The 27,636-nt window shown below is 52.7% G+C and overlaps 1 protein-coding gene across 1 annotated transcript in view; it reads right to left on the bottom strand.

Annotated features, from left to right (window-relative positions):
- MYO1D (myosin ID) overlaps nucleotides 1–10,846 on the bottom strand; it is a 154,113-nt gene extending 143,267 nt beyond the window's left edge. The window contains exon 1 of the mRNA XM_039700853.1: nucleotides 10,650–10,846. Within this exon, the coding sequence (XP_039556787.1) occupies nucleotides 10,650–10,744 (95 nt within the window). The 5' untranslated portion in view covers nucleotides 10,745–10,846. The remainder of the gene's footprint in view (nucleotides 1–10,649) is intronic.
- Between the last annotated feature and the right edge of the window lie 16,790 nt (nucleotides 10,847–27,636).

Below are 27,636 nucleotides of genomic sequence, written 5' to 3'. Positions count from 1 at the left end.
ACATTCTCTGCAGGGTGCAGGGGCAACAATTTTTCTAAGCAAGTTCACTTGAAGACTGCAGTGCTCCAGCTCTGCTGTTTTGGGATTCTTTCTGTAAGTCTAAAATGTATTTACAGCTCTTTGAGCCTGCTTTCATTCGCTCCCCTGGTTTTTACACCCGGGATCAAGAACCAACAGCACACAAAGAAGCTGGTATTAAGGAGCAGTTGAAGACACCATTTCCCGCCTCGGGAGTTTATAAATTCCATATCCAGTTCCTTTATAAACACTGCAGGGGAGGGGAGGCCTTCAAGGAACCATAGCTGGAGTTTTCTTTTGAAGGTGAAGTTTACTTTATCATTCATTCTTGTAAAATAATCTATTTAGCTGCAGTGTAGCAATCTGAATAACAGCAAAAGTTTTAGTGTAAACATCTCAGAGATGTGATGTGGAGAATGAAAGCTTCACTTGTGCACTTGATGGCCATGGTGTGAAGGCTTTCATAGCACTGTGGTTTTTACCCCTCCAAATGCTATGGAGGAGCTCTCCCCAGAGAAAGCCGTGCTGTTCCTACTGTGGGAAAGGGGATTTTTTGTTTCAGTTTGTTTTTCTTTGCTATCCATGGTGAGACAGCCTTTGCTGCCATCCAGTAGCTGTTAAAGGATGGGTTCTCATTCATGCCCGGCTGCTGAGCTCCCTGGGCAGGATGCTGCAGGGAAGTGCTGCAGTTCCCTTCAGCATCCCTGCTGCGAGTTTGTCCTGGGCACCATAAACAAACCCCAGGGCAATGAAGAAGGCACTGATGCTGTAATGGGAGACTGATACTGAAAGGGAACCTTTTCTGAAAGTTTCAGCTGGTGCCTCAAATAATAATTCATTTAAGGAGTAGCCATGCACACCTGCTCTCCATCAGAATGGGACAGAAAACCTTCTTGTTAGGGGCCCCAGAATAAAGGGATTTATTCCAAGGCTGTCAGAACTTCCAGTGAAACACAGCTTGAGTTGGCTTGATGTGAATAAAGATGCAGGGGCAAGGACAAAAATCCTTTGTGTCTGGAGATGGAGTTAAGCCCACCACCCCTAACAGCACTTCCAGCCCCAGCAGCACATCACATACACTGCAGAGTCCTGCCACAAATCTCATTTCCATTTCCCAGGAAGATGTAATGAACCTTCAGGCTTCCCAAGTTAAGTTACACCAACCTTAAACAGGAACATATCAAGATACTCTGATCAGATAATTTTCTACCTGAACAACCTCAAGCAGGATAACATCGGGGCAGGCTCTGTCCAGACCCAAGAGAAAAAGAATTCCAACAGGCTGGGATCCAGCATGCAGCCAGGAAACAGCTTGAGCAGATGAACACAATAATCAGTGATTGCAGCACTCCCAACCTCCTGCCATGGCACACTTTGTGTGGGTTCCATAAATTACACGTGGAAGGAGGAGGGAGGCAGTGTCTTTGGTGGAAGTTATTTGGTGTTTCTTGCATGCCAAAAGGAGCAACTGCAGGAAAAGCACAGGAACGCTGGTCAGAAAGTTCTCAGACAGACATGGCACAGATCAGTCCTGCTGGGAAACTGATAAACACAGGGAGGAGATAAGCTGTGTTCTGAGATGGAACAGGAGGGAGGCAAGGAGATGGGTGAAGGAGATAGAACTGAGAGCAAAAGCAATCTTTGTAGATAACTCTGAACAAGCTCTGTGGGAAAGGGGGTTTGTCAAGGCACAGGAGAAGAATGAGCACAAAAATCTGTGAGGTGACTCTGGGCAAGACTGGGCTCTGTGTATGGCTCAGGCTTGGGTCTGACACACCACAGGGGAATACAACACCTGACTTGGGATGCAAAGGCCTAGAAAGGGCCGAGCCCAACAGTGCAGGTGCAACAAGGGAGCTGCTCCCCAGGGGAGCTCACTCCCCCCAGCCCCAGGAATTCCAGCTGACAGTCAGGTAAATCTGGGAATATCAGCCCAAGATCAGAGGTGACACTGGGGAGCCGAAGGGACATCAACAGCAAGGGGGAAAGCTGGGCAGAGGTGCTCAGCTGCACACAGAAGGTACTGAAGGAGGAGAGAGCAGTCACCCATGGTGACCAGGAGGGTACTGCACTTACAGAAATATGGGAAGTCAGCAGGAGAAAGGAAGGTCAGGTGTGGTAACACTCCTTGGAGGGACAGTGGGAGTCAATGCCTACATGCCAGAGTAAAGCAAAAAACATCCGAGGTTGAGAAATGACACCGTGGCAGTAAGTGGCTGCCCAGAGACATGGAACTGCTTCAGTGCCCATGTTCACCCAATGGTACATTTCTCTGGAAATAAAGCTGTGGATCAGACCAGCCCAACAGTCACACAGAAACTGCTCTCTGAAGTGCTGCTGGGCAAGTGGCAGCCATAGGGCAGGTCACTGCCAACTCTGACACCCAGAAGGGAAGGTCAGCAGCAGCCCAGGAGACATGGGCTGCAAAATGCTTCAGCAGAACAGGACAGAACTGATGAACAAATATTCCAGCACTGCTCAAGGAGAAATTTTGAAGTGTGGACAGAAAAATGCTCAGAAACTACTGGGGGCAGAATGGAAAATCCCACCACCACCAAGAATTAGAGCAAGAGCAGGCTTGTTATGCCCCAGTCAGTTCTGCTGCTGAGCCTGAGAAGTTGAGCCCTGCAAGACCATCAGTGATGATAGGGTTGAGTGTCTGGCTTATCAGTAACAAGTATTTTACTTACCAGATACCCCCCTGCTCCTGCCTCAGCTGGGCCCTGACAGAGACTATCTGCTGTCCATCTAAACCACCACCCAAAGGAACTGCTCTGGCTGTTGCTGCCACACACAACTCGGAGACCAGAAAAACCTCATTCCTAGCCAAAGACAGAAGTTATCTCAGGAACAGTTTAATGGCTTAGATTTGAAGAAAAATGAAGTCTTTTCTAAAACATTAAGTCTGTCTAATGCCTCTTTTTCACTCCCAAAGACAGAACAGCCTCACAGCCAGGCTGTGCTTTCAGAACTTGAAAACATCACAACTGAACACTTTTACACCTGGTCTAATACAGGAACATCAGCATGTGACAGCAGCATTGGGAGCTGAGATCTCATCACATCTCACCAAAAAAGCCCTTAAAGAAACAAATCTTCTTTACAAATTGTATTTTTGTTTCAGAGAGCTGGAAATGAGCACTTGCCACCAGCGGACACACAGCTCCCCTATTTCACACTTACAGGCAAAACTATGTGCAGACATCTGTTTTCTCCTCCCCTTCTCAGAATTCCTTAATTCCATAAAAAGATGCAATCATGACCCAGGGATGTAGAGAGAGATGATGTAACTCCAAATACCTCGTGAGGTCTGTATCTTTAAAGGAATTCAAGTAAATATCACTAAGTTCAGGTGGTGAACTTAGCCTGCTCAGCCAGAAGAAATGCAAAGAGTCAAAGAAATGCAAGAGCTCAGTGAGTGTTGGATCAGTAAAGCACCTGGAGAGGCAGATTTTTGAACAGAAGTCAATGCAAAGGACTCTTGACTAAAGGAGTCCATGAGACTTGTTAGAAGTATTAGCAAATATTTACTGTAGGAGTTTAGCAGATCTTGGAGTCAACCTTCAGCTGGTGAAATAGCAGGTGATGACAAATCACTTCAGTTAAGATGATGCAGGTTACACAAGCCATCTCGAACATGGGGTAGCCAAAAACCAGAACAGGATTCCACCTGACAGCATCCCAAACAGATGCACTACAAAATAGCAGGTGATGACAAATCACTTCAGTTAAGATGATGCAGGTTACACAAGCCATCTCGAACATGGGGTAGCCAAAAACCAGAACAGGATTCTACCTGACAGATGCACTACGACACTGAGGAGCTTCAGGATGCACAGCACTTCATCAAAATCTACAAAACTACTGCAGAGTAAGGATGAAAGTCAAAAGGCTGCTGAGGAGTTCCTAAATTACCAGCTGATTTCTGTAGATATACTTTGTGTAAACAGCAGGGAAAAAAAAGACTAAAAAATGCAAGAAGGAGCATTTTCTACTGAGCTAATTCCCCACAGTTCTGGTTACTTCTCTGACTCTGCCAGGTTTTTGTTTCACACCTGATGCCATGTGCCATGGATGTCCCTCTCCAAGCTGCTGCTTCCTGCCCACAACTAAATGTTGTTACCTCTGCTCTGGCAAGGACCAGAGGCAGCTGGAGGCAGGACCAGCAGCTCTGGGGCACAGCATCAGCAGCCTCAGAGTTTAGAACTACAAGGCACCCTGAAAGACTGATCTCATTCATAAATCTGACCACGTATATTATTCAACACCCACGTGCTAAAATTATTAAACACTCCCCCACCCAGCTGCTATAAAAAGACTCCTGTAAAACTTCCATCTAAGGAGGCTTTCATCAGGCAGGGAGGGCAGATGTGCTAGGAGGGCCCAGTGAAACCAGATAAACTCAGCACATATGGAGGCAAAACAAACCCAGGCTGGACACCACCTCAGTCAAAGCCTGCCTCATGGGAATTCCAGCCAGGAATCCCAGAGCACACCTGCAGCAGCTCCAGGTGTCCATGGGCTGAGGGTCCTTGTGGGGTCAGAAGCTGGCCTGGATTCTCCCCTTGCTGCTCGTCTGGTTGGGATTTGCTTTTTAAGTGAGATCGATGGCCTCTTCCATCTCTGAGGATCAGCCTGGCCCCCGGCCAAGCTCCTGAGTCAAATTTTGATGGACTAAGGGAAATTTTCATTCCATTCATTCCAAACTGTGACACGAGACGGCTTCTGCAGGTTGAGCAACTCTGAGGAAGCCAAGAAGGACTGATGAGACCCAACTGCTGCTGGCCTGAGCAGAGGAAGGAGTGTCCTGCAGCACCTGGAGGAAGGTGTCCCTCTCCAGGGAGAAAGCAGCCTCTTCCCAGCAGCTCTTTAATCCAACACCACATGAACAATTCAAATATTCATAACTATTTAGAATGAGGAAATTAAAATGGCTTAAAGGCATGAAAAGCTTGCTTATGAAGCATGAATATTTCATTAGCAAAAACACAAATGAAACCAAGCACTCACATAATATTTCCTCTGCTGAGATTAAATATAGTTTATTACCTCATGGGAAACCAAACCTCTCCCACCACAACTTCAACCCCAAATACGAATGTTTAAGATGGTGCTCAAAAGATAAGGAAGTCAGTGTAAAAATATCAGTGTAATACAGACAGCACCCTTCACTCCAAAACTGCAACCGAGGTTCATCAAGGGAAGAGCAGAAAGGGCGTGGTACCGAGCAGGAACAAATGGGACCCACAGCTGGGCTAGGAATTGCTCCTCATGGGTCACAGGGACACCCATTTCCTGAAGATGGGGACAAATTAAAGCATTTGTTCAACCCCACATCTTGTGCTTCCTCTTCCAGACCTGCAAAAAGAAAGAAAAACAACCCAACCTGCAGGTCTAGGGGACACTGAATGGCAGAACAGGAGTTTGGCCTTTCAGAACATAAAATACCTCCCTGGAAGTGTCCTAGGCCAGGGACTTGAAGAACCTGCTCCAGTGGAAGGGACATGGAGGTGGAACTGGATGAACTTCAGAGTCCCTTCCAACCCCAACTATTCTGTGATTTTAGGATCCCAAAGAATGACCTCAACTGACCACATCATCCAGAAAAACAACGGGGATTTTTTGACAGAGGCCCAAAAGGTACAACCTCCACACAACAATCTCAGGAAAAGCCCTCTGAGATATCCCTCTGCAGCACTTAAAGCCCAATTCCCCATTCAGTTTGCTCCAACTTTTTTCTAGGACTCCAGCCCACATTTCAGCCCTGCCTGTAAAGCAAACACTTCCCTCAGCACCAAATACTTTCAGCACATTCTCAGGAGAACCAGATTTTCAGTATAGATTCTTGATGCCAAAACTATTAACAATCATAGCAAATACTATCTGTGTTTCAAATGGTGCTGCAGTAAATACAGACCTAGACCTGTTGTCTTAATCTGAAAATGCTGGGGTTTGTCAGATACTTGAGAAACATTCAAAAACCACTTTTGTGTGTTTTTAAGTGAGCACAGAGCTGTGTTTTTAGGAAACGCTGCTTTAAGAGGCCAGAAGTCAACACATCAACAGGGAGACAACTGCAAGGACTATTAACCCCTAGATCTGTGTACCACCCCAGGCTCAGGTGGGCTGCGATGACCAGGAACTGAGCAGCAAGTACAGCCTTCCACAGCTGGTTTCATGCTGGAATACTTAAAAGAAGAGGAAAACAACCCCAAATTCATTTTACAATCATTACACATCACCAGGTGCTCTCACTGTCTTCCTTTCACACATCCTTGAATTCTTTAATAACAGTGACAAACATCTATTGTGTTCCTGGGGAGCTGGAATACTTAAAAGAAGAGGAAAACAACCCCAAATTCATTTTACAATCATTACACATCACCAGGTGCTCTCACTGTCTTCCTTTCACACATCCTTGAATTCTTTAATAACAAACATCTATTGTGTTCCTGGGGGGATTTGCACAATGCTTATGAAAAATGAGCAACTCACTAGAAATCAGTAGAGGATGAGTCAGGTAGCAGCTGCTCACAATGCAGATGTGGGGACACAAACACCACGAGCACACAGCTCACACCAAACCACCCCAAACTCTGCCCTGTGTACCTGTTTGCTTTTCCCTGTGTTTCCATGTGTTTCTCACTCCCAGTGGTTCAGGGGTGCTGGGTGTGCCCCAGCTGGGCTCCCACAGGATCCTATTGCCTGGCACAGAGTGGCTGGGTCACATCTGACTGTCCTGGCACACACCTGAGACCCTGGGAGGAGGAATTGCTCTGCAGTGACTGCCAAAGGCATCACCAAGGCTGCACAACAGATAATTCAAGAACTCCCTCTTGGCATTCCACAGATCCCATTTTTAGTGCTCTGAGGTTTGATCTGTTTGTCAAGGCAAATGCAAGCTGGACAGAACAGTGAGCTGTCTTTGCAGTGCAATACAAGAAATCACCTGATAAACCAGAATATTTCATAATTCTGAAAAATAAGCTTCCTTACAAGGAAGTAAATTAAAAATGGTAACTTTTACTACTTGAAATTTTCACTATGGCATGAAGAAAATGAGGTGGTGCAGTTTCTTGCTTGTCTTACTCAATAGTTTCATCTACACCACAATTTCTGCAAAAGCTGAGCAGCTCTGGCCAGACCAACACTCCCTTTCCACAAGCAACATCTCAGTCCACCTGCCATGGAATAGCCATGGTCATGTTAAGTCAAAAGCAGTGAAATAGAGAGTTTTACCAAGTCCAGAGCATTCTCCCACCACTCACAGGTAACACTTGACTACAGATAAATACCTGCCTGCCAGTGCAGGACCTGAATGTTGGTAGACACAAAAAGATTCCCTATTTTAAGGAGTGCTTCAATTAATCTGATGTCCTGGGATTGGAATCGCCAATCATTGCTGCAGCAGTGCAGAGATAAGCAGGCACTCACTGAAGGGATGATGGGCAATTGCTGACACACAAACCACTCAAATACAGCTGTGTTAATAATTCCGATTTATGAGAGTTCCAGAAATAATTGTCTGTTACAGTTCTGGAGGTTACTATAAAGAAACAAAGCTACTGAGTTCACATAGACCATTCCCATAGTCCTGCTTTTCTTTTAAAAAAATTATTCTGATGACTAAGAATCACGACCAGACACTGGGATGAAGCACACTCAGGACTAAGGAATTCAAAGACAGAATGACTTTTATTTACAATAAAGTGTAACACGCAGTGACTGCTGAGCGTCCAAAGAAACATTCACTAAGTAGCTGTAAGACACAACCACAGAAAGGTACTGACACAGTGATATCCCTGCTGAATCACCACTCAAACCTACAAATAACTGGGCATGAGCACTGGGGCTGGGAAATGAGGTAGTAAATCCACACTGCATCCACCCACCTACCCAGGCTCACTCACTCATCCAGCCCATGTCAACAGCACTGAATTCAGATACTACACTAATGAAAAGTGCATCTTCATCATTCCTTTTTTTCCCACTAGAGACATCCTTGGGGAAATATCCTTGCATGCACCGAAACTGGTATGATTTCAATTCCACCCACATCTGGGCTCACTTGGGAACTAAATCCAGCACAGCCCGTCTTGGGTCAGCCAGTGACCCCCAACAAAAATAGCTCTGGCAAAAGCTGGATTGATGGACTGGGGTGGAGCCTTCCAAGTGTAAAGTGAACAAACCCGCCACGGGCACTCGGTGACGGAGGAGCAGCAACTCCTTCCCTCTGTCAGCACAGAGGGGACGCTGCCATCGCCACATGACACAACCAGCCCTGGAGCAGGGCCTGAGCTGGGCCTCACACAGCTTCCTATGTCAGCACCGGGAGTCAGTGCCCTCCCCAGAGCAGGAAAGGTGAGCAGCAGGTGTTGCCTGGGCGCTGTAAAGCACTGGCAGCGGGGCTGGGGGGCAGCTCGGGGCCACCGGCACAGCGCCCAACGCCCGCAGAGCGCGGCAGCCGCCCTGGAAGGGCACACTCTGGGAATTCACATCAGCTTTCCCAAACGTCCAGTGCAGACAGGCCTGGAGGCAGGGGTGACAGCACCAAGGCTAGAAAAACTAACAGTATCAATCAGCTTTTGACAAAAGCTTGTTCTGCTCACAGCTCAGACACCAGGTGACCCTGAAGCTCAGGCAGAACTCACAGCCAGGTGAGAAGAACTCAAGTCTGAACTGCTGTCAGAGGACAAGCCTGGCTGGGGGCAGGTTTGAGTGCCAGTGACCAAGGCACTGCAGTTAAACAGGGCCTCCAAGGTATTTCAGACACAGCAGGGATGTCCTGGAAACACCCTCAGGCTCCATCAGCAACAGCTCAGAGAAAAAAATAAACAAAGTTGCACATTTACTGTAAGGATCCAGGACTGCTGGCTTGTTCTTCTCATCCCTTCATACAAAATTAGCAAAGTCTGTCCCTGCAAGGCACCTCTCAATGGATTCCTAAAGGCAACCAACATGCCATGTTGATTTTTAACTTATAAATCCATTTCCAATACTTCATTTAGATTTCTAGTACACATTAACCAAAGAATAAAATCCCAAGAACAAACCATGACACACAAGTTTCCTGCTAATTACAAAGATACTGCATGCAAGCCCTTTCTAATACAATTACAAATGTCATGGAGTGTACAAATGAGAAACAAATTTAAACTTTTAGACACACTGCAAAATTAATTTAAATCTGAAATCATGTTCAAAGCTCAACCATTCTCAATATGATTTTCTTATATTCAAACACAAACGCCCTCTCCGCTCAAACAGAAAAACAAAATATAAAAGGGAAGAAGCATAAAGTTTGCTGGTTGTTATTACACTGCACAGGACCTGAGCCCTCACCCTGCAGCCTCTCAGGCACAGGGATAGCTGTGCAGCACAGAAATCCCCAAGCACTCAGTGGCTGAAGCAGCCAGATCTCAAAATCTACAGACTTCATCCAGAGGAGGCAACGCAATTGTGTGAAAAAGCTTAATATTCTCCTTCCTCAATAGTGTGAAGCCTGCTGAGGGAGCTTAGCCCATCTATTGCCACTCTCAGGTGCTTCCAACAACACCAGGGGCGTGACAAGTGACTGATTCCAACACCCATCAGAACACAAGTGGCGGGACAGGAGCAGGCAGGAAAACCTGAGCAGAACAGGGGAGGGACACAAGCCAGCAAGTCACCTCTTTATCCCAAAGGCTTCTCTTTGGCAATTATCAAATCCTTGCACAAGCAGGGGCATAAGAGTTTATCAGGAGGAGCTCCCATGAATGTTTTATAACGGAAAGTGAAAAGCAGCCGCAGACTTAGGGTCCCTGGCTGTCCTCTATCAGTGCTGCCCAGGATTTACTTGTGCTTGAGAGGGAACAGGCAGGAAAACTTGAATCCTCCCAGCACCCACCACGTCTACAAGGGAAATAAAACCATAAAGATCACGAAATGTTAGCACAGCAAATCTACACCAGCGAGCGGCTGCAATGCCCCTGGGGATGGAGCAACCTTGGACTTGGTGACTTTTATTGCTCTTTTTCTTTCTCTCCAAAGCAACTTTGCAGAATGTCAGCATAGGCGAGAAACCCGACAGAGGGGAGTGGGACAGGGAACCCAGAGCACCCTGGGCTGCCCCTGCATCCCTGGCAGTGCCCGAGGCCAGGCTGGACAGGGCTTGGAGCCACCTGAGACAGTGGGAGGTGTCCCTGCCACTGGGTGGGCTTTAAGGTCCCTTCTCAACCCAACCCACCCTGTGTTTCTGTGATATAGGGCAAGATCAACAAGATACTGTTTAAAAGTAAAGTCCTTAAGGTCCCTTCGCTCCTAAAGCATTCCGTGGTCCCATGAGGGAGGTGGGCACTGAGGCAGGTGACTCCGGAGGGAGATTCTCCAGAGGGGGAAACTGAGAGCCCCCGCAGCCCCCAGGGCTCGGTGCACCCTGAGCACCCTCATCTTTACTCGGCTCTTCCATTTCATAGGAAAACCCACACTTTTGTACGGCTTTGCTCAGTCAGGGAGGGGCAGCAGGCGGAGGAGGCTCAGGGAGGGTTTCGGTTCGCTCACCCCCTCACACTCCATCCCAAGCGGGCCGTGTGTGAGGGGAAGACCCGCGGAGCCCCGGGGCGGCGGGGCCGCGCCGCCCGCCCCTCACTCACCGCAGCCGGAGGTTCGCCATGAACTCGGGCATGGTGACGGCGTCCATCAGCACGAAGTCGGCTTTGCCGAACTCCAAACTCTCCTGCTCTGCCATGGCGGCCACTGGCACGGCGGGGACCGGGATGGGGGCCGAGCTAGGAGCGGGACGGGGACAGGAGCGGGACGGGACGGGACGGGCTCGGGCTGGGGCTGGCTGCCGCCGCTGCCCGCCCGGGCTGTGGGGCTGTGGGGGTGTCACCTGCGGCGGGCGGGGCCGCCCGTGAGGCGCCTCCGCGCGCGCCCCCTGGCGGCGCGAGCCGCGCGCTGCAGGCGGGCACCGGGACCACCGGGGACGGGTACCGGGACCACCGGGGACGGGTACCGGGACCACCGGGGACGGGTACCGGGACCACCGGGGACGGGTACCGGGACCACCGGGGACGGGTACCGGGACCACCGGGGACGGGTACCGGGACCACCGGGGACGGGTACCGGGACCACCGGGACGGGCACCGGGAGCCCCGGGAACGGCCCCCGGGAGCCCCGAGACGGGCCATGTGTGCCCTAGAACGGGCACCGGGAGCCCCGAGAACGGGCCATGTGTGCCCTAGAACGGGCACCGGGAGCCCCGGGAACGGGCACCGGGAGCCCCGAGACGGGCCATGTGTGCCCTGGAGCAGGGATCCCGGGGACGGGCACCGGGACCACCGGGGACGGGTACCGGGACCACCGGGACGGGCACCGGGAGCCCCGGCAACAGGCACCGGGACCACCGGGGACGGGCACCGGGAGCCCCGGGGACGGGCACCGGGAGCACCGGGACGGGCACCGGGAGCCCCGGCAACAGGCACCGGGACCACCGGGGACGGGCACCGGGACCACCGGGAACGGGCACCGGGAGCCCCGGCAACGGGCACCGGGAGCCCCGGCAACGGGCACCGGGACCACCGGGGACGGGCCATGTGTGCCCTGCAGCAGGGATCCTCGGGAACGGGCACCGGGAGCCCCGGGACGAGCCATGTGTGCCCTGGAACGGGCACCGGGACCACCGGGGACGGGCACCGGGACCACCGGGAACGGGCACCGGGAGCCCCGAGAACGGGCACCCTGGGAACGGGCACCGGGACCACCGGGAAGGGGCCATGTGTGCCCTGGAACAGGGATCCCGGGAACGGGCACCGGGAGCTCCACGTGTGCCCTGCAGCAGGGGCTGTGCTGCCTGGGGTGTCCTGCGCCCATGGGAGCCCCCCTCACACCCCAAGCACACCCCTGGGTGCTTTCTGCCCCCTGCCAGGACAGCAGATCCCGCCCCCCTGGGTGCACCCCAGAACCTGTTCGTGCCAGTGTTTACTGAAACCCCAGAACCGTCCCAAATTAATGCAGAATAAACCACACAACAAGTCCCTCTGCAACCCCAGAACCAGCCTTGGGCTGCTTCCATTGCTCCACACACGGGAGACCCCCAGGGTGGGGGGCTGCAGGGTGCTCCAGGGAAGGGAGGATGGGATTGAGAGGAGAACAGTTCCTGTCCGGAGTCTATCCTGGAGCCAGGAGAGTCCCTTCTCCAACACAGGGTGAGAAAAGGTCACATCACATCCTGCACCTGAGGAGAGACCCCTCACCTCAGCACAGGGGGCTGAGGGGCTGCATTCTGCACCTGAACAGACCCCCAGGACTGTTCGTGCCAGTGTTTACTGAAACCCCAGAACCGTCCCAAATTAATGCAGAATAAACCACACAACAAGTCCCTCTGCAACCCCAGAACCAGCCTTGGGCTGCTTCCATTGCTCCACACACGGGAGACCCCCAGGGTGGGGGGCTGCAGGGTGCTCCAGGGAAGGGAGGATGGGATTGAGAGGAGAACAGTTCCTGTCCGGAGTCTATCCTGGAGCCAGGAGAGTCCCTTCTCCAACACAGGGTGAGAAAAGGTCACATCACATCCTGCACCTGAGGAGAGACCCCTCACCTCAGCACAGGGGGCTGAGGGGCTGCACTCTGCACCCGAACAGACCCCCAGGACGAGGGGCTGCAGGCGCTGTCCCCCCCAGAGGAATCTCCTTCCTGGGGTGTGTCCTGCATGCAGGGGAGCCCCCCACACCCCCTGCACAGGCTGCTGAGGGGTCACGTTCTTCATCTGGAGAGACTCCCCCTCCTCAAGGGCAGGCCCTGCACTGGGATGGGCCACAGGGCCACATCCTGCACCCTGTGGAATCTCCATCCCACAGCAGGGCTGGATCTTGCACTCAGGGGACCTTTTCCTTCCCCTCCCTCCAGGACAGATCCTGCACCCCAGGACCCCCCACCCCTCTCCACAGTGTCCTGCAGGGACACCCAGCCCCACCCCATGTCCTGCAGGAGAAGATGCTGCACCCAGGGACCCTCCCAAACACCCTGTGGGGTGAGGGGGCTGCACCCGAGGGACCCCCCCTCAAAAACTCCTCCCTGTGGGGATGGGGCCACATCCAGGGCACATTGACCCCCTTTTGCTGTACCCCAGAGCCACAAACAGCACAGAACAGGGTTCTGAGACCAGGGGGGAGAAGGCAGATCCTGCACCCAGGGAACCCCACCCAGCAGGGTCAGGGTCAGGTCCTGCCCCAGCACCCTCAGACCCTGCTCACTCTGGTGCTTAGTGAAACCCTGGAACCTCCTCAAATTAATACAAAATAAACGACAAAAAGTCTCCTCAGATCCAGCACCGAGGGTTAATTACATTAATGTTACTAATTAGGGCAGTGGAGCTCGGGGAGAGGGGATCTGGGAGCAAAACCAGGCTCATCTAAAAGAATTTTGGGCACGAATGGCTGGTCTGAGTGCAGGAGACAGGGTGCAGGTGTGAGGGCACCCTGTCCTTGCCTCCGTCCGTGTGTCCATCTCCACCCCTCCCCTCCAGCTGCAGGCAATGATCCCCCCTGGTTAAAGGCAGCAGATCGCAGCTCCCTCCCTGCTCCCGGGGGAGGCCGACACTGGAGGGGCTCTCAGAGGTGAGCTGGGGAGAAAAATCTCCTGAAATGCCTTATTTGTGCTTTGCTCTTCTGGTGTGTTTAGCTTTACAGAGCGGGTGGCTTCTGACTTTATTTATGTATTGTACTTTTTTAATGCATGCTGAACGCCTTTGGTGTTATGTGCCTAATTTGCCTGGTGCTAATTAGTGCCCTGGCGAGGACAGGGTCGGGGCAGCAGTGTGTTCAGCCCCTGCTTGGCTCTCTCAGCAGAGGTTTTGCAGCCACGGGAAGCGTGTGTGAGCCCAGAAGTGAGCGTGGGACCCCAGCAGCCATGGAGCCAGCACCCCCTGCCCCCCACAGCCCCGTGGGGCCTTCTGCCCTCCCCGAGCCCCCGCAGGCAGCAGAGGGATGTGCCTGGCAGAGCCTCCGCTGCCTGCGCCTCCACAGGCAGAAGAAGAAAGTGGCTTATTCAGCGCACATCTGCAGGCTCCTAAACCGGGTGAGTCCCCCCGGGCTGGGCTGCAGGCTCCTGCTCCCCGAGTTCCGCCTGCTTACCTGGGTGGTGGCTGAGCAGGGCTCGGGGATGGTGTCACATCCCTGGAGGGGTTTAAAAGATGTGTGGGTGAGGTGGGGTAATGGTGGCCTTGGTAGTGCTGGGGGAATATTTGGATTTGGTTTTCATGGGTTTTTCTAGCCTGAATGATCCCATAATCCCAAACTGGGGCTGGGCTGTGCCTGCTGTGCTGATGCTGTTGGTTGCTCTCCCCACAGACGTGTTCCACGGGGGACTCTTCCCTGGTGGCTTCCCTGCTGGCCTGGCTGGGCAGTCCCCAGCTGCTCGGGGAGGTGGCGCTGGAGGCGTCCCGGCTGTCCCGCTGTGGCAGGAGGAGCCACCTGGGCCACCGTGAGGTCCTGCTGGCCACCAAGCTGGTGCTGCTGCGTGAGCTCTACAAGCCTCCCCCAGGATCCTGAGCCGTGAGCTGAGGCAGGATGGGACAGTCTTTGTAGGATTTTAATGTGTTTTTGTTAAATAAAGTGTTTTTTGGCATTGTTTAATGCAGTCTCCTCCCTGGGCTGGCACTGCCAGCACCGAGAGCAGCAGGTGTTGGGGTGGCACCCGTGTGCCCCAGGAGGGGCTGCAGGACAGGGTGGTCACACACCTGCCTCAAGGAACACTCCCAGGGCAGGCTGTTGGCTCTGTCAGCCCAGGCTGCCCCGGGGGGGCTGTTGGGCAGCTGGGTGCATCTTTACCCCCTATTTGGCCAAGAAAAGCAGGAGGAGGAGAGGTGGGTGTTATTCCAAGCCCTGGGGGAATGCCAGTCTTGGAGGCAGCAGCATTCCTGGTGATGCTGTGCCAGCACCTGGCACTGAATGACTGTTTTGTTTCTAGGCTCTCCATGGAGCCCCTCACACACCAGTCCTAGGGATGTCTCTGGGGTCTCCAGCTTCCTGCCTTCAGCTGGGAATCCTGCCAGGGGCAGGGTATGTGGCAGTGCCCAGCCACCTGCCTTCCCAGAGAGGGTTCTCAGTCCCAGTGAAGTGCCAGCAGCTCCTGGCAGCACTGGGCCACCCTCCCCTGGGGCAGCCTTTCCAGCTGCTGAGCATTCCCTCCCAGGGGCAGGAGGCTGAGGAAGGGATGATCCTTCCACAGGGATTGAGCCTTGTAATCCAAAAGGAGCTGAAGGCTCCTTCAGAGGGAGGTGGTGACAGCTCTGCCCCCCCTGCAGGCTGCTGCCCTTGGTGGGCACCACTGGCCCTGGGGGGACTTGCTGGGCTGTGTGGTGGCACAGAGGCACTCCAGGGCCACCCACACAGCTACTGGCTGTCACTGGTGGGAAGCAGCTGTTGGTGGCTCTGGCTGTGTCCCCACTGCTGCTGTTTGCTCTCTCCACTCTCCTGGGTGCAGCCAGGACCTGTGCAGTGCTTGGGCTGTCTCTTACCAGAGCCCTTGGGCTGTTTCCTTGTCAGTAGCAAGAGAACAGCTGCCCTCAAGGAGCAAGTCCTGCCCAAGGACTGAGGGTTGAGTTTTGATGTCCCTGCTGCCTGCACTGCCCCATTGTCACCCCCCCTCCTGAGGAGCTTCAGCTCAGTCCCTGTTCTGGCAGCCCTGACTCTTTAGGTTGATTAGGGTTGATTCAAATCTATGGATCTGGGGCCAAATCCTATAGGAAAGTCCAAGCCTTGGTAGAAATACGAGCTGCAGCTGAACCTGAGGACACAGCCAGGCTCCTGTAAGGCTGTTTTTACTTCCAGCCTTCCTGGCTGGGGTCTGCTTGACCTGCCCCAAAAGCTCAGGGAGGGAAAGGGGGGTTCCACACCCTCTGATACATCTGGTTGGGAGCTTCATCATCCTGTTGCTGTTTTCTCTTGTGCTACAGCAAGGAAAAACCAAGAAGACCATTCATTCATTGCTTCCTGTCCCTGCAGACAGCCTGGAGCTGTTGCCCCCTTCCTTCCCTCTTTATTTCTGTATTTGGAGCCTCAGCTGCTGCTGGGAGGGTGAATGTAGAGCTGCCCTGGTGCAGTGTGGCTGCCTGGCTTCTTAACCCTGCAGCAACTGTGTGTGGGATCACTGCCTGGAAGGGAACCTGAGCCTGGAGCCATCACCAGCTCCCGGGGCAAGCAGCTGGAGCAGAGGAGATGCTGGGAGAGATCACCAGGGGAGATTCCTGCCCAGGGCAGGAGATCTGGGGTTATCAATGGACCTTTTCCTACCTGAAAACTTGTAGCTCAACTGGGCTCTGGAGAGGCAGGATATTGGCTGGCACAGGGTGCCCAGAGCAGCTGGGGCTGTCCCATCACTGGCAGTGCCCAAGGCCAGGTTGGACAGGGCTTGGAGCACCCTGGGACAGTGGAAATGTCCCTGCCCATGGTAGGGGTGGGACTGGGTGGGCTTTAAAGGCCCTTCCAACCCAAACCTTGCTGAGGTTCTGTGGTGTCTCAGGTGCATCTCTGTTTGATCCTCACCACTCACTCAGGAGACCCTCAGCTCTCTGGAATTTATTCTTCAGGATCTTTATCTGGTCTTTATTTTCCTGTTTATTCTGTCTTTCCTTCCCCACACAACCTCCAGGAGACCCTCAGCTCTCTGGAATTTATTCTTCAGGATCTTCATCTGTTTTTTTTTTTTCCTGTTTATCCTGTCTTTCCTTCCCCACACAACCTCTGTCTCTCCCTTTTATTTTGTCCTGATAGTCCTACTGATTTTGGAATTGAGAGTTCTTGTGTAAGAAACATCCTGTTCCCAGGCCAGTGGGGTGTCCCCATCCTTGGGAGGATTAGAAAGCCCAGTGGATGTGGCACTTGGGGACATGGGTGGCCTTGGCAGTGCCACGTAGAAGGGTTGGTTCTGATGATGTCAAGAAGGCTTTTGCAACCTCAGTGTTACTAAATAGGGATCTGAAGCACAAGATGAATCAAGTGACCTCTCAAAAGATTTTCTAGAGTCCCTTTTGGGGGAAGAGGGAAATCTGCTGCCACAGGGTCGGTGATGCACAAATTCCTCATGAGTGGGCAGCCCCTGGCACACCCAGGGACAGGCAGGGGCCCCTGTGCCAGCCCCCACAAAAGCCTGTATTTATTGTTTCTTCAGCACTTGCACTTTCTGTTCACAATTTCAACTTCCTCCCCCAACCTATGGGAAACACCTGGATGCAAATCCTCGGTTAAAAAACTGAAAGTGATGATTTATTCCCAGAGGGGAAATGCCTGTTGAGGCTGCACACACCATGTGGATACCCTTCAAAAAACTGCTTTCATCTGTCACCCCAAAAGGCAGCTTTGGCAGAAGCAGGAGGATGAACCCACAAGAAGCTGGGCCTGAAAGGATGGGGTTTTTTTGTTGTTGTTAATTGCTTCTATTATCTTTTTTAGCTCTGTTGTTAGTAGAAGACAGAAGCCCAGACAGGCTGAGGAAGTAGAAGGGTTAAACACAAACATGGAGCTTTTATCAGCCTGTGGATCCAGAATTAACCAACAAAGACCTCTGTTCTTTGGGAACCCTGCAGGAGGACCAGGGCTCTCACAGTTTGCTGTCCTCAAAGGTGGACTTGTGCCATTCCTGTTGCCTGTGCTCAGCATGGTGTTGGCCTTTCCAAAATTCAGACTGAACCCAAACCAAGCCTTCATCTGCAGGACATGGCTGTGGGATTTACAGCTCTGGCTGGAGGCTTTGTAGTACATGATCCTAAAAGCTTTTGGAAAACAAGGAGTGGAGCTGCTCTGTGCAAAATGGAGGAAAAGCCCAGTAAAAGCTGCTGCTTCCTGTCCCAAGGGTGAGGAGGGATGAGCAGCTCTCCTCTCTCTGGGGTGCTGCCAGTGATGAACTGAAAATGGGCTGTGGAGAACGTCCCTGTGCCAGGGCAGGACACCAGCCAGCTGCCCAAATCCTCAGAGGATTTGTGGTAGGTACTGGACTGAGTTCTACCTGACCCCAAAACCAGGGGGGCAGGGTTGGGGCTGGGCTGGCTCTGGGACCCCGAGAGGTCAGGGTGGGAGGTGTGTGCTGCCCATGTGCCAGCTCCAGGTGTGGCACAGAGCCATGGCGTGGCCTAAAGGCCGCTGAGGACAGCAAAAGGGACATGGCTGATATCCAGGCAAAAGAAATCTGAGCCTGCCTCAGCCAGGGCACCCCATCCCCATTGCTGTGGTGCCCAGAGGAGGGGCCCTGGGGGCTCCAGCATCCCCTCCACCTCTGATGGCTGAAACCCCCCAGACCTGGTTCAGGTGCCAGTGGGGTGAGTGTGGCCCTGCAGCTCTGCCCAGCACAGGGCTGGGCACACGATGGCAGCTCTGTGCCTGGGTGTGCTGAGTGCAGGCAGGACATCAGCCACCAGGGCCACCCTGCTGGGTCTGGCACCTCAAATCACAACTCTGGATCACACCCGAGGCTTGCACAGACATCTCTGGGGTGTAGCTTCTGCCTGGGACAGAAGGATGGAAATGAGGACAAAACAGATAAACACAGAGATTTCTCTGAAAAATGCCCTGAGGCTGGAGCTCCTCTGCTCTGGGGACAGCCTGGGGGAGGTGAGGGTGTTGAGCCTGCCCAGAGCAGCTGTGGCTGCCCCAGCCCTGGCAGTGTCCAAGGCCAGGCAGAACAGGGCTGGGACAGTGGAAGGTGAGGAAGCCCCCCGGATGGGCTTTAAATTCCTTCCAGCCCAAACCATGTCGGGATTTTATCAGGTTGTTCTCTGGTGCTCTAACTGCTCATCTGCCAGGTCTCTCTTTAAAAACATGAATTTTGCTTTTGTAATTTATATTGATTCTTCATTTCTTCTTACTCAGCTTCCTCTGGTATTTTTTCTATCTCATGAGGCAGGGCCTCTTCCTCCTTCCACAATTCCCCTGCTGGTAAATGGCTCCGTGGGCTGCCCCAGCAGTAACCGTTTGTGAGGGGGTAACTGTGCCCTTCCCTCTTCTCCATTTTTTCAAAAAGGGAAGTAATAAAGAAAATTAGACAACACATCAAAATTTCCAGCCCAACACACACACATTGCTGTTATGGTCTTGAGCCAAGGAGGAGGATGTCAAATGGTAAACAAACTAAATATTCACTTCCCAGGCTTTTAGTAATTAAGTAGATATGGTGTTTTCTTTTATTGAGTTTTCCAGGAAGTTTTATGAAAACCAAAATGAGACTTCCAAGACTGCAATGTGACTGTTGCACAAAAACATGAACATTTACAGTGGGAAAACATTAACATCCCCTCTAAGGTCAGTGTGTGCAGAGCCAGCCACCCTGTGAAAGAACCCAGATGAAGCAGAGTCCTCAAGGCTTTGCTTCTCATAAGGGGAAATCTTTCCCAAAGCTGTTCCTGAGAATCCTCTTGAGGATGTTTGCTTCCTGGGAGAGGAGGGTGGAGGAGTCTGGGGCAGCTTGAGGGGTTGTGGGGCTGCCCTGTCCCTCAGCAGCATCCAACAGCTTCGTTTCCTCTCCGGGAAGGAATTGCCCCATGGCAAAGCTCCACTATGAGCTGCTTCTATTTGCATCCCTGTCTGTGATTCCCCAGGCTGAAGAGGGCTGGGAATCCAGCCAAAACCACCAGACTCAGTTGAACAGAAGGGAAACATCTTGAGATGCTGACCAGTCTGACTGCAGCTGATTCTGCAGCTTCCTGGATAAAAACCCATCCCTGCTCTCCTGGAGATGTGGTGCTGAGCCCTGGCCAGCCCAAACCAGCACAAAACAGGCTGCTCAGGAGAAAAGGGCTCCAGGCAGACCTTAGAAACTCCTTCCAGTGCCAAAGGGGGCTCCAAGAAAACTGGAGAGGAACTTTGGACAAGGGATGGAGGAACAGGACTAGGGCTTTCCACTGCCAGAGGGCAGGGTCAGGTGGGATACAGGGAAGGAATTGTTCCCTGTGAGGGTGGGCAGGCCCTGGCACAGGGTGCCCAGAGCAGCTGTGGCTGCCCCTGGATCCCTGGCAGTGCCCAAAGCCAGGCTGGATGGGCTTCAAGCAACCTGGGATAGTGGAAGGTGTCCCTGCCATAGCAGGGGTGGCACTGGATCATCTTTCAGGTCCCTTCCAACCCACACCATTCTGGGATTTTATGACAAGGGATGGAAGCCCAGGCTGGAATCTCAGGCTCCTGTACTCTGGCTTCACAGCAGAGTGTTGAGGAGTTGTTACCCTGTTACCCCAGTGCATAACATCCATTAAAATTCCTTAAAGAAACAAAAAGGAAGTTTTTATAGTGTGAAGATCTTCAGCAACACTCACCCAGCTCCATGGTCCCTCCTCACTGTCCTCAGCATGGTTCTTCATCCTTCCCCACCTGCTGTGGGCCTGAGGCAGCCCAGCAGGGCTGCTCCTGCATCCAGGCTGCTGGAAAGTCACAGGGATGGGAGCAAACCCCTTCTCCAAACATCCACTGAGAGAGGAGGAGATGGTTCCAGGCCGAGGGCAGTTTTCACCTGCCTGGAGCCACGAGATTGTTGGGAATAGCAGCAGAGAAGCTGAGCAAGCAGAGCTGGAGGGGTGCCTGGAGCAATTGCTGCTCACCCTGATCCAGTGCAGGGTGAGTGCAGCTGAAACCCCCCATGATGGATGTTTGTTTAATTTGTGCTCTTCCCTCCTAAAACTGCCGCTGACGGAACCCGGCACAGGCTCTGTCCTGGCCCAGGGCTGTGTTTACACTCAGCCAGTCCCCAAAGTCTGATTAAAGCTCTCACTGCAGCCTCACTCTGTGATTCCTCATCCTCTCCAGGCAGACACAGAGCAGTTTATTCCCTTCTTTTCCATGGCAGCCTTTTATTTATTGGAGGAGGGTTATCCCAGCAGGGCAGGAAGTGCAGCTGCAAAGGGGAGGCTGGAGGTCAGCTCATCCCCAGCTGTCCCTGCTCTGCTCGTCTGCTACAAACAGCCCAATTCTTTCACTCTTCCCTCAGAGATCACATTTTCTAGATTTCCTTTAGTCCTCATTGCTAGAAAAACAAGGGAGGTTTTTCAGGATGCGTTGTAAGAAAGAAGGAGCAAGTTCCCATCCCAGTCCTTGGAGGTGGGATCTGCTGTGGGATCTACTGAGGAATTCCAAACTCACCTGGCATTGTGTGAGGGTTGCAAACGCACAGGATGGGAAGAAAAGGCAGCAAAGCAGTTCTGGAAGGACTTTGTCCAAGCTTCAGAAACCAAGAGTATTGCATCATATAAATATCCAGCTCCATCAGAATTCCTCATCCCTACCAATGTGACCTAAATGATCCTGAACTTGGAGGTTTTCATGAAAAAGGTGATTTCTTGGGTCTTCCTTGTCAATCAGCTCTCTTGCTTCTGCAGATGCCTCAAGCAATAACACAGAGCACCTTCACCTGCACCCCCCATTTTCTGCCCTCCCCTGGGCCAAGGGAGGAGATGCCAGACCACCCCATGGCCCCTGGACATGATGCTACTTATCCTGACCATAAAAAAAAGTTCCTAATTTACCTATCAGAAAGGGGTCTTTGAAGAATAATTACAGTCTCCTTGTATTGCTTTCCCCCTCACTAGAAGTTATTCCATTCCATTCCAATTTTACTCTTCTCTAGTTCTCTTCTATTTTTTCTATTTTATTCTGCGCTCTCCCCTCCCAGGTTAGGCCAGCTGCAAAGATGTGCCCACTAGAAGTTATTCCATTCCATTCCAATTTTACTCTTCTCTAGTTCTCTTCTATTTTTTCTATTTTATTCTGCGCTCTCCCATCCCAGGTTAGGCCAGCTGCAAAGATGGGAATTCCAAATGGGAATGCTAATTTAAGGGGCAGGTTTCCAGCTATCTAAGATGCAGTGAAATGTTTGGAAGATCGAATGCTAATTTAAGGGGCAGGTTTCCAGCTATCTAAGATGCCGTGCAATGCTTGGAAGATCCTCACAGACACCTGGGCTCCCAATGCCAAAAGAATGTCTAAAATCTACATAGGCATTTTCTTTATCTCAAAATCTTAAAAATCCCTGGATCTAACACAAACTGGCACCCTGAGCTCAGCTGTGGTGTGTCACAGAACTCAGTGTGACACCCATCCATTCATCATCCAGCACTGTGTTATTCAAGAAAAAGGACTCCTGAGGGCCTGAACTTTCCCGATCAGTCATTAAAAAATTGTGTTGCAAATGTTAAAAAGCTTCTTCCCAACCACCTCAGTGCAGCAGCCAGAGCCTGAAGCTCTCCTGGCTGTGTGAGAACAGTCCCAGACAGGAGCTGAACATGGCCAAGTGCATCAGAGACTGTGAGCAAAAACCTTCAGCTCCTTTGTGCTCCAGTTCCTGGGAAAACTGTCAATGGCTGTGCAAAAGAGACAAAAAAACCCCAAAATCAAGGTGGTGAGACCCTGGCACAGGGTGCCCAGAGAGCTGTGGCTGCCCTAGAATCCCTTGAAGTGTCCAAGGCCAGGTTGGACAGGTCTTTGACTGATCTGGTCTAGTGGAAGGTGTCCCTGCCCATGGCAGGGGTGGAACTGGTGATCCTTGAGGTCTCTTCCAGCTCAGACCATGTTGGGATTCTGTGGGCATAGCTCAGCAGGGATTCTAAAGAAACAGAGCAGCCAAGGAGAGGACCTGGATGTCCACTTGAGTGGTTTCCAACCAGCTTGGCAGGAAAGAGTTTTGTCCTGGACCCTGGAGTCTAGGACTTGTCTGACTTTACTTCTGGCTAGCAGAATTCATGAACAGCAAATATTTGATGGGCCCAGGCAGAGAAGAGTTGTGTGGATTGAAGGTGAAGTGATTGAGGGCAGTTGTTTGAGAGGCAGCTGGGCTCAGCCTCCCCAGGTCTCTGTGTGCATGAGACAGCCAGAGCTGGCTGAAATAAGGTAAAGCAAGGACAGTGTGGCACAGAAAAGACACGAGGGCAGGGAGTCTGAGCTAGAAGAACCCAGGGGCCAGAGGAAAAGAAGAGACGAAGTGCACGAAGCTCCTGCCAGCTCATTTCCTCGGGCCCCTCTGGATGGCAGCACAACCCTCTGCTCCATCGGGCTCACCCCGGTTCCTGTCAGTGGCAAGGGCTGTGTCCCACCTCCAGATCATTAATGAAGATATTCCCAGCAGGAAGCACAGGGGGAAGAGCAGCAGGTAAATGTTTAAGGTGGAAGGAGTCAAGAAGCAGGTACTGACTTGCTGGGCCCCAGACAAAGCCAGACCCATTCAGGGTTTTTGGTGGGTGGCTCCTACCATGGCTCAGCCAGCAGCCCCTGCAGCCTCCCTGCGACTCCCAGGGGTGTTTGGGGTTACAGGGTTGGGATCTGCTGAGCTGTGATGGCAGGACTGACAGGATGGGCAGCTGACACTGCAGTGTCCTACCACCAGTGACTTCTTCCTGGTGTCCCCATCCCTGCTCACTGCCCTTGTCCTACAGGCTCGCTCTGATCAGCTCAAGGCTACCCAAACAGCTCAGGAAGTCATTAGCTCCCAATACAAACTTCCCAAAAGGAAGTTTCTCCTCAGGTTATTTCCTCCTCCTGTCCTCTTTCTCCTAGTGTCACCAGGCAGAAAAGGCTCAGACCCCTCCACTACTCCACAGTGCTCCCCTCCCTACATTCTTCCATGCTCAGGGAGGCCTGGAGAGCATCCTGCATGGCTGGTGGCCTTCATCCTCACTAAAAGAGTCAGGAGAGGCTTGTGCAGCCTCTTCCTTGGCACCAGCTCGCTGTGACACCCCTGCTGCTGCAGGGACAGAAATCATGGCTAGTGGGGCCTTCTGAGGGGTGAGCTGCTGGATGTGTCCTGGGCTGACCCGGGCCCTGGGCTTGGCCACCCCACCCTGCACCGGGACAGGGCTGGGTTCTTGCTGTGCCACCTGGCTAAGGATGGCACAAGATGGAGCTGCTCCATCAGGGAATGGGGCTGGGGTCCTGCCCTGGCATCTCCCCAGTGAAAGGGGCTGCAGCCCACGGCAGGATGGGGCAGTGGGGATGCCTGGGGCTGTGTTTGGATCCATGCAAGGAGGCAGCCAGAGGCTGTGCATGAGACCAGTGCCACCACTGTCACTTTGGGAGCTGGATGAGAATGAAGAGAAAGTGTTAGAGAGGGTCACACAAATGTGAGGAGAGGGAAAGGAGAGGAGAGTTTGAAGGGACCTACAGTGACCATTTACTGCAACTGCCTGACCACTTCAGGGATGACCAGAAGTTACAGTATATTGTTAAGGGCACTGTCCAAACACCTCTTCAACACTGACAGGTTTGGGGCATTGACCACCACTCCAGGAAGCCCATCCCAGTGCCTGACCACCCTCTTGGTAAAGATGGTTCCCAATGTCCAGTCTAACCCTCTCCATGAGCAGCTTCCAGTGCCTGGATCCCAAGGAGAAGAGCTCAGCACCTCTATCTCCACATCCTCTCCTGAGGAAGCTGCACAGAGCCATGAGATCACCCCTCAGCCCCCCTCTCCATGTCTTCCAGCCCATTGCCCCTTGGTTCTCCTCCTCTGGACACATTCCAGGGTTTTCCCGTCCTTCTCAAATGTTGGGGTGCAGAACTGCACACAGTTCCTATGTATGGGATCAGAGACTGCATAAGTTTGACTTGGGATGGGAAAAGCAGGATCTAGAAATGGGATGGGGGACCACAGCCAGCCTGGGAGCTCACATCAGCAGCTTGGGAAACCTGGAGGGAACCTGGAACAAAACGGGAATCCCGCACCTGTGGTGCCACCCACAGCTCAGGAAAGACTGGAACGCTGGCAGCTCCCATGGGGGAGCAGAAGTTTGACACGGGAGGGTTCTTCCATCTGGCAGGGAAGAGGAAGAACACATGCCAAAGCTGTTGGCCAACAGAGACGTGTGGAACTGGGAAACGGCACATTCTTTACAGCGGAGGTAATTAATTGTTGGAGCTGCTCATTAAGGCATTGGCAGGCTCGGTACTGACAGTCACAAATGGGGCTCCAGGCCTTTGTTGTAAGAGGTTTTTCTTCAAATCTGAGTCATTTCAGTGCTGTCCTGCATCACCCAATGTTTTCTTCACAGTCAGACCTGCATTGGAGCACTGGGTTGAAGTGTGCCCTTAGGAAGTGGGCAGCTGGAGCTGACCATGCAGGTGTCACACCTGGGAGGGCACAGTCCTCCAGGGATGGCTTCTGGGCAAACAGGTCACACAGGTCTTTACTCCATCTCTAAGTGAGGGAATCCTCTGGAGCTCTCACCTAGTCCCTGTGTGGTTGGAACCAAATCCTCACCCCGTAACAGGCTGGGAGAGCTGGGGGTGTCCAGCCTGGAGAAGAGAAGCATCCAGGAAGTATTTAGCATTCCTTCCACTGCCTAAAGGGGCTTCTGGAGAGCTGGAGAGAGACTTTGGACAAGGGATGGAGGAACAGGACACAGGGACCTGTGCCAGAGGGCAGGTGAGGTGGGATATAGGGAAGGAATTGTTCCCTGTGAGGGTGGGCAGGCCCTGGCACAGGGTGCCCAGAGCAGCTGGGGCTGCCCCTGGATCCCTGGCAGTGCCCAAGGCCAGGCTGGACACTGGGGCTTGGAGCCGCCTGGGACAGTGGAAGGTGTCCCTGCCCATGGCAGGAGTGGCACTGGGTGTGCCTTAAGGCCCCTTCCCACCCAGACTCCTCTGGGATCCCATGACAGGTTAGGTTTTCTCTCACCTCACTCTGCTGATCCCACACAGAGTGAGCAGTTCCCAGTGCCACAGCAGGAGCTCTTGGCCACTCAGGCCTGGATTGACCCTTGATCATACATCAGTTTCTGTTGTGGTCGTTCACATTTCTTACACCTGGCACCAGCAGGCTCTGGCTTTACACCACTGGCCACTCACAGGTATGGGAACAGCATCTCCCAGTTAACCCCTTCACTCCTCCTTGGTAAGAAAGGTGGCAAAACCAAAATATTGGTGTTGTTTCGGGGCTGCAAGTTGAAGCTGTGTTGGCCTGCCCGGGCTGTTTGCAGTTAACAGCTCCTGTGTGAGTGTGAACAGCCGAGTGGCACTCGAGGTGACCTGCGCTCCCCCCACGGAGCGGGTGCCAAGAGGCTGCACCTCGCCAAGTGTTTACAGTAATCCTTGGCAGGGACCCAGGGCTCCAACAAAGACATCTGCTAATCTGCAGAGAGGAACTTTCAGGAAAGAGAAGCTTGAGCGTTTCAGGGAAACTCTGCTCCCAGCCAGGCTCTGCGAGTCACAAACTTGTCTGTCCCGGCTGGAGAAGCACACCTGAGTCTCCCGAGACTGGGATTTGTCTCAGACAGCAGTTCCCAGTAGGTTCCCTCTCTTGGATTAATTATTCTGCAGCGCTCGTGGCCTCTGTCCTGGTTCCTGGAGCCTCCTGGCTGTGCTGGGATCAAAGGGGATCCTTGTGAGACATCCACGTGGGACCTGAGCCGGGCCAGGAGCTCAATGACCGAGCGGCTCCCCCCTTCCCTCCTCAAATCACGAGGCTGAGGGAAAGTGGGACAAGGAACGAGGTGCTGGCAAGAACCTGGCAGCAGAACAAAGCCTGACCTGCTGCCATGGAGCTCAGCCACACTGTCTGTCCCCATCAGAGCCAGGTGCCAGGTGCTGTACAGAGTTTGGGGCTCAGCAAGGGGAGATTTCCTCACATTCCCTCACCTCAATGTGCCAAACCAGGCAGGTGCAGCCCCTCTGCCCCAATTCAAACTCCCTCTTTGGAAACATCCATCCATATTTTTACAACTCTGAGAGAAATAAGCCAATTTGCCAGGAAATGAGCTCAAAATCCATGCAGATCTGAAGTTTTAAGGTGCTCAAAATTCAGACAGATTCAAAGCTTTAAGGGCTTTTCCTCTCTGAAGGGTGCAGTCTGCCTCCTGCATGGTGCCTTGGCAGTCCCATCTCCTGGGCAGAGTCCTGCTTGGACCCCCTGTCCTTGGAGAGAGGATAAAGCCTTTCCTGCTGAATCCCAGCTGGCTCCTGCACAGCTCCTCTCCCTCTGGAGGAGGGAGGCTCTCAGTGTCGGGCTGGGAAATCACATGCTCCATGGCTTCAACATGAGGTAATTGTTTTTGGAAGAGACCTGGGCGCTGCTTGGGTTTGCTGGTTTGTCAGGCACACACGGATGTGGGCCAGGGGCACGAGTGACCAGGAGCAGCCCAGCCTCCCCCAGGCACTGGTGGTGCAAATATCCCAATTCTCATTTGCAGCATCAATAATTCCTGCAGAAATGGCTGAGAGGGGCTGGTGGGTGCAGTACCACTGGGGGATCCCCCATGGGGGTCAGAGGGACCTTTGAGTCCCCCAGTGCAATCATCCCCAAACCAGGAGCTACCATGGGGGCAGGGGCAGTCCAGGGGCAGCAGCCACAGGGAGTGGCTTCAGCTCCAGAAGCTTCTGCTGGGGAGTCCTTGCTCTGATGCCAGCTGCTGCCAAGGTGCTTTGCCAGATGATCTTTGATCTACCCCATTAATGGGTCTGATTAAAGCTGTCTCATTAATGAGCATTTCAGTGTCAAAGAACATGAACTGGGGCACAGCCCCCATCCATCTCTGCCCACATCTCCCAGGGAATTGGATGGATTTGTCCTCACCTGCTTGAGATGTGACACAGGGAAGCATGTCCAGGACAGCCCCTGCCATCCTTCAGCTCTCTCTGGCTCAGAGCCAGAGCCATTGCAGTGTCCAGAAATTCAATA

Source organism: Passer montanus, unplaced genomic scaffold (assembly GCF_014805655.1).
Source record: "Passer montanus isolate IOZ18808 unplaced genomic scaffold, ASM1480565v1 scaffold145, whole genome shotgun sequence".
NCBI classification, from domain to species: Eukaryota; Metazoa; Chordata; class Aves; order Passeriformes; family Passeridae; genus Passer; species Passer montanus.
The sequence above is the reverse complement of the archived record's forward strand: the minus strand, read 5'-3'. Positions and strand labels throughout refer to the sequence as shown.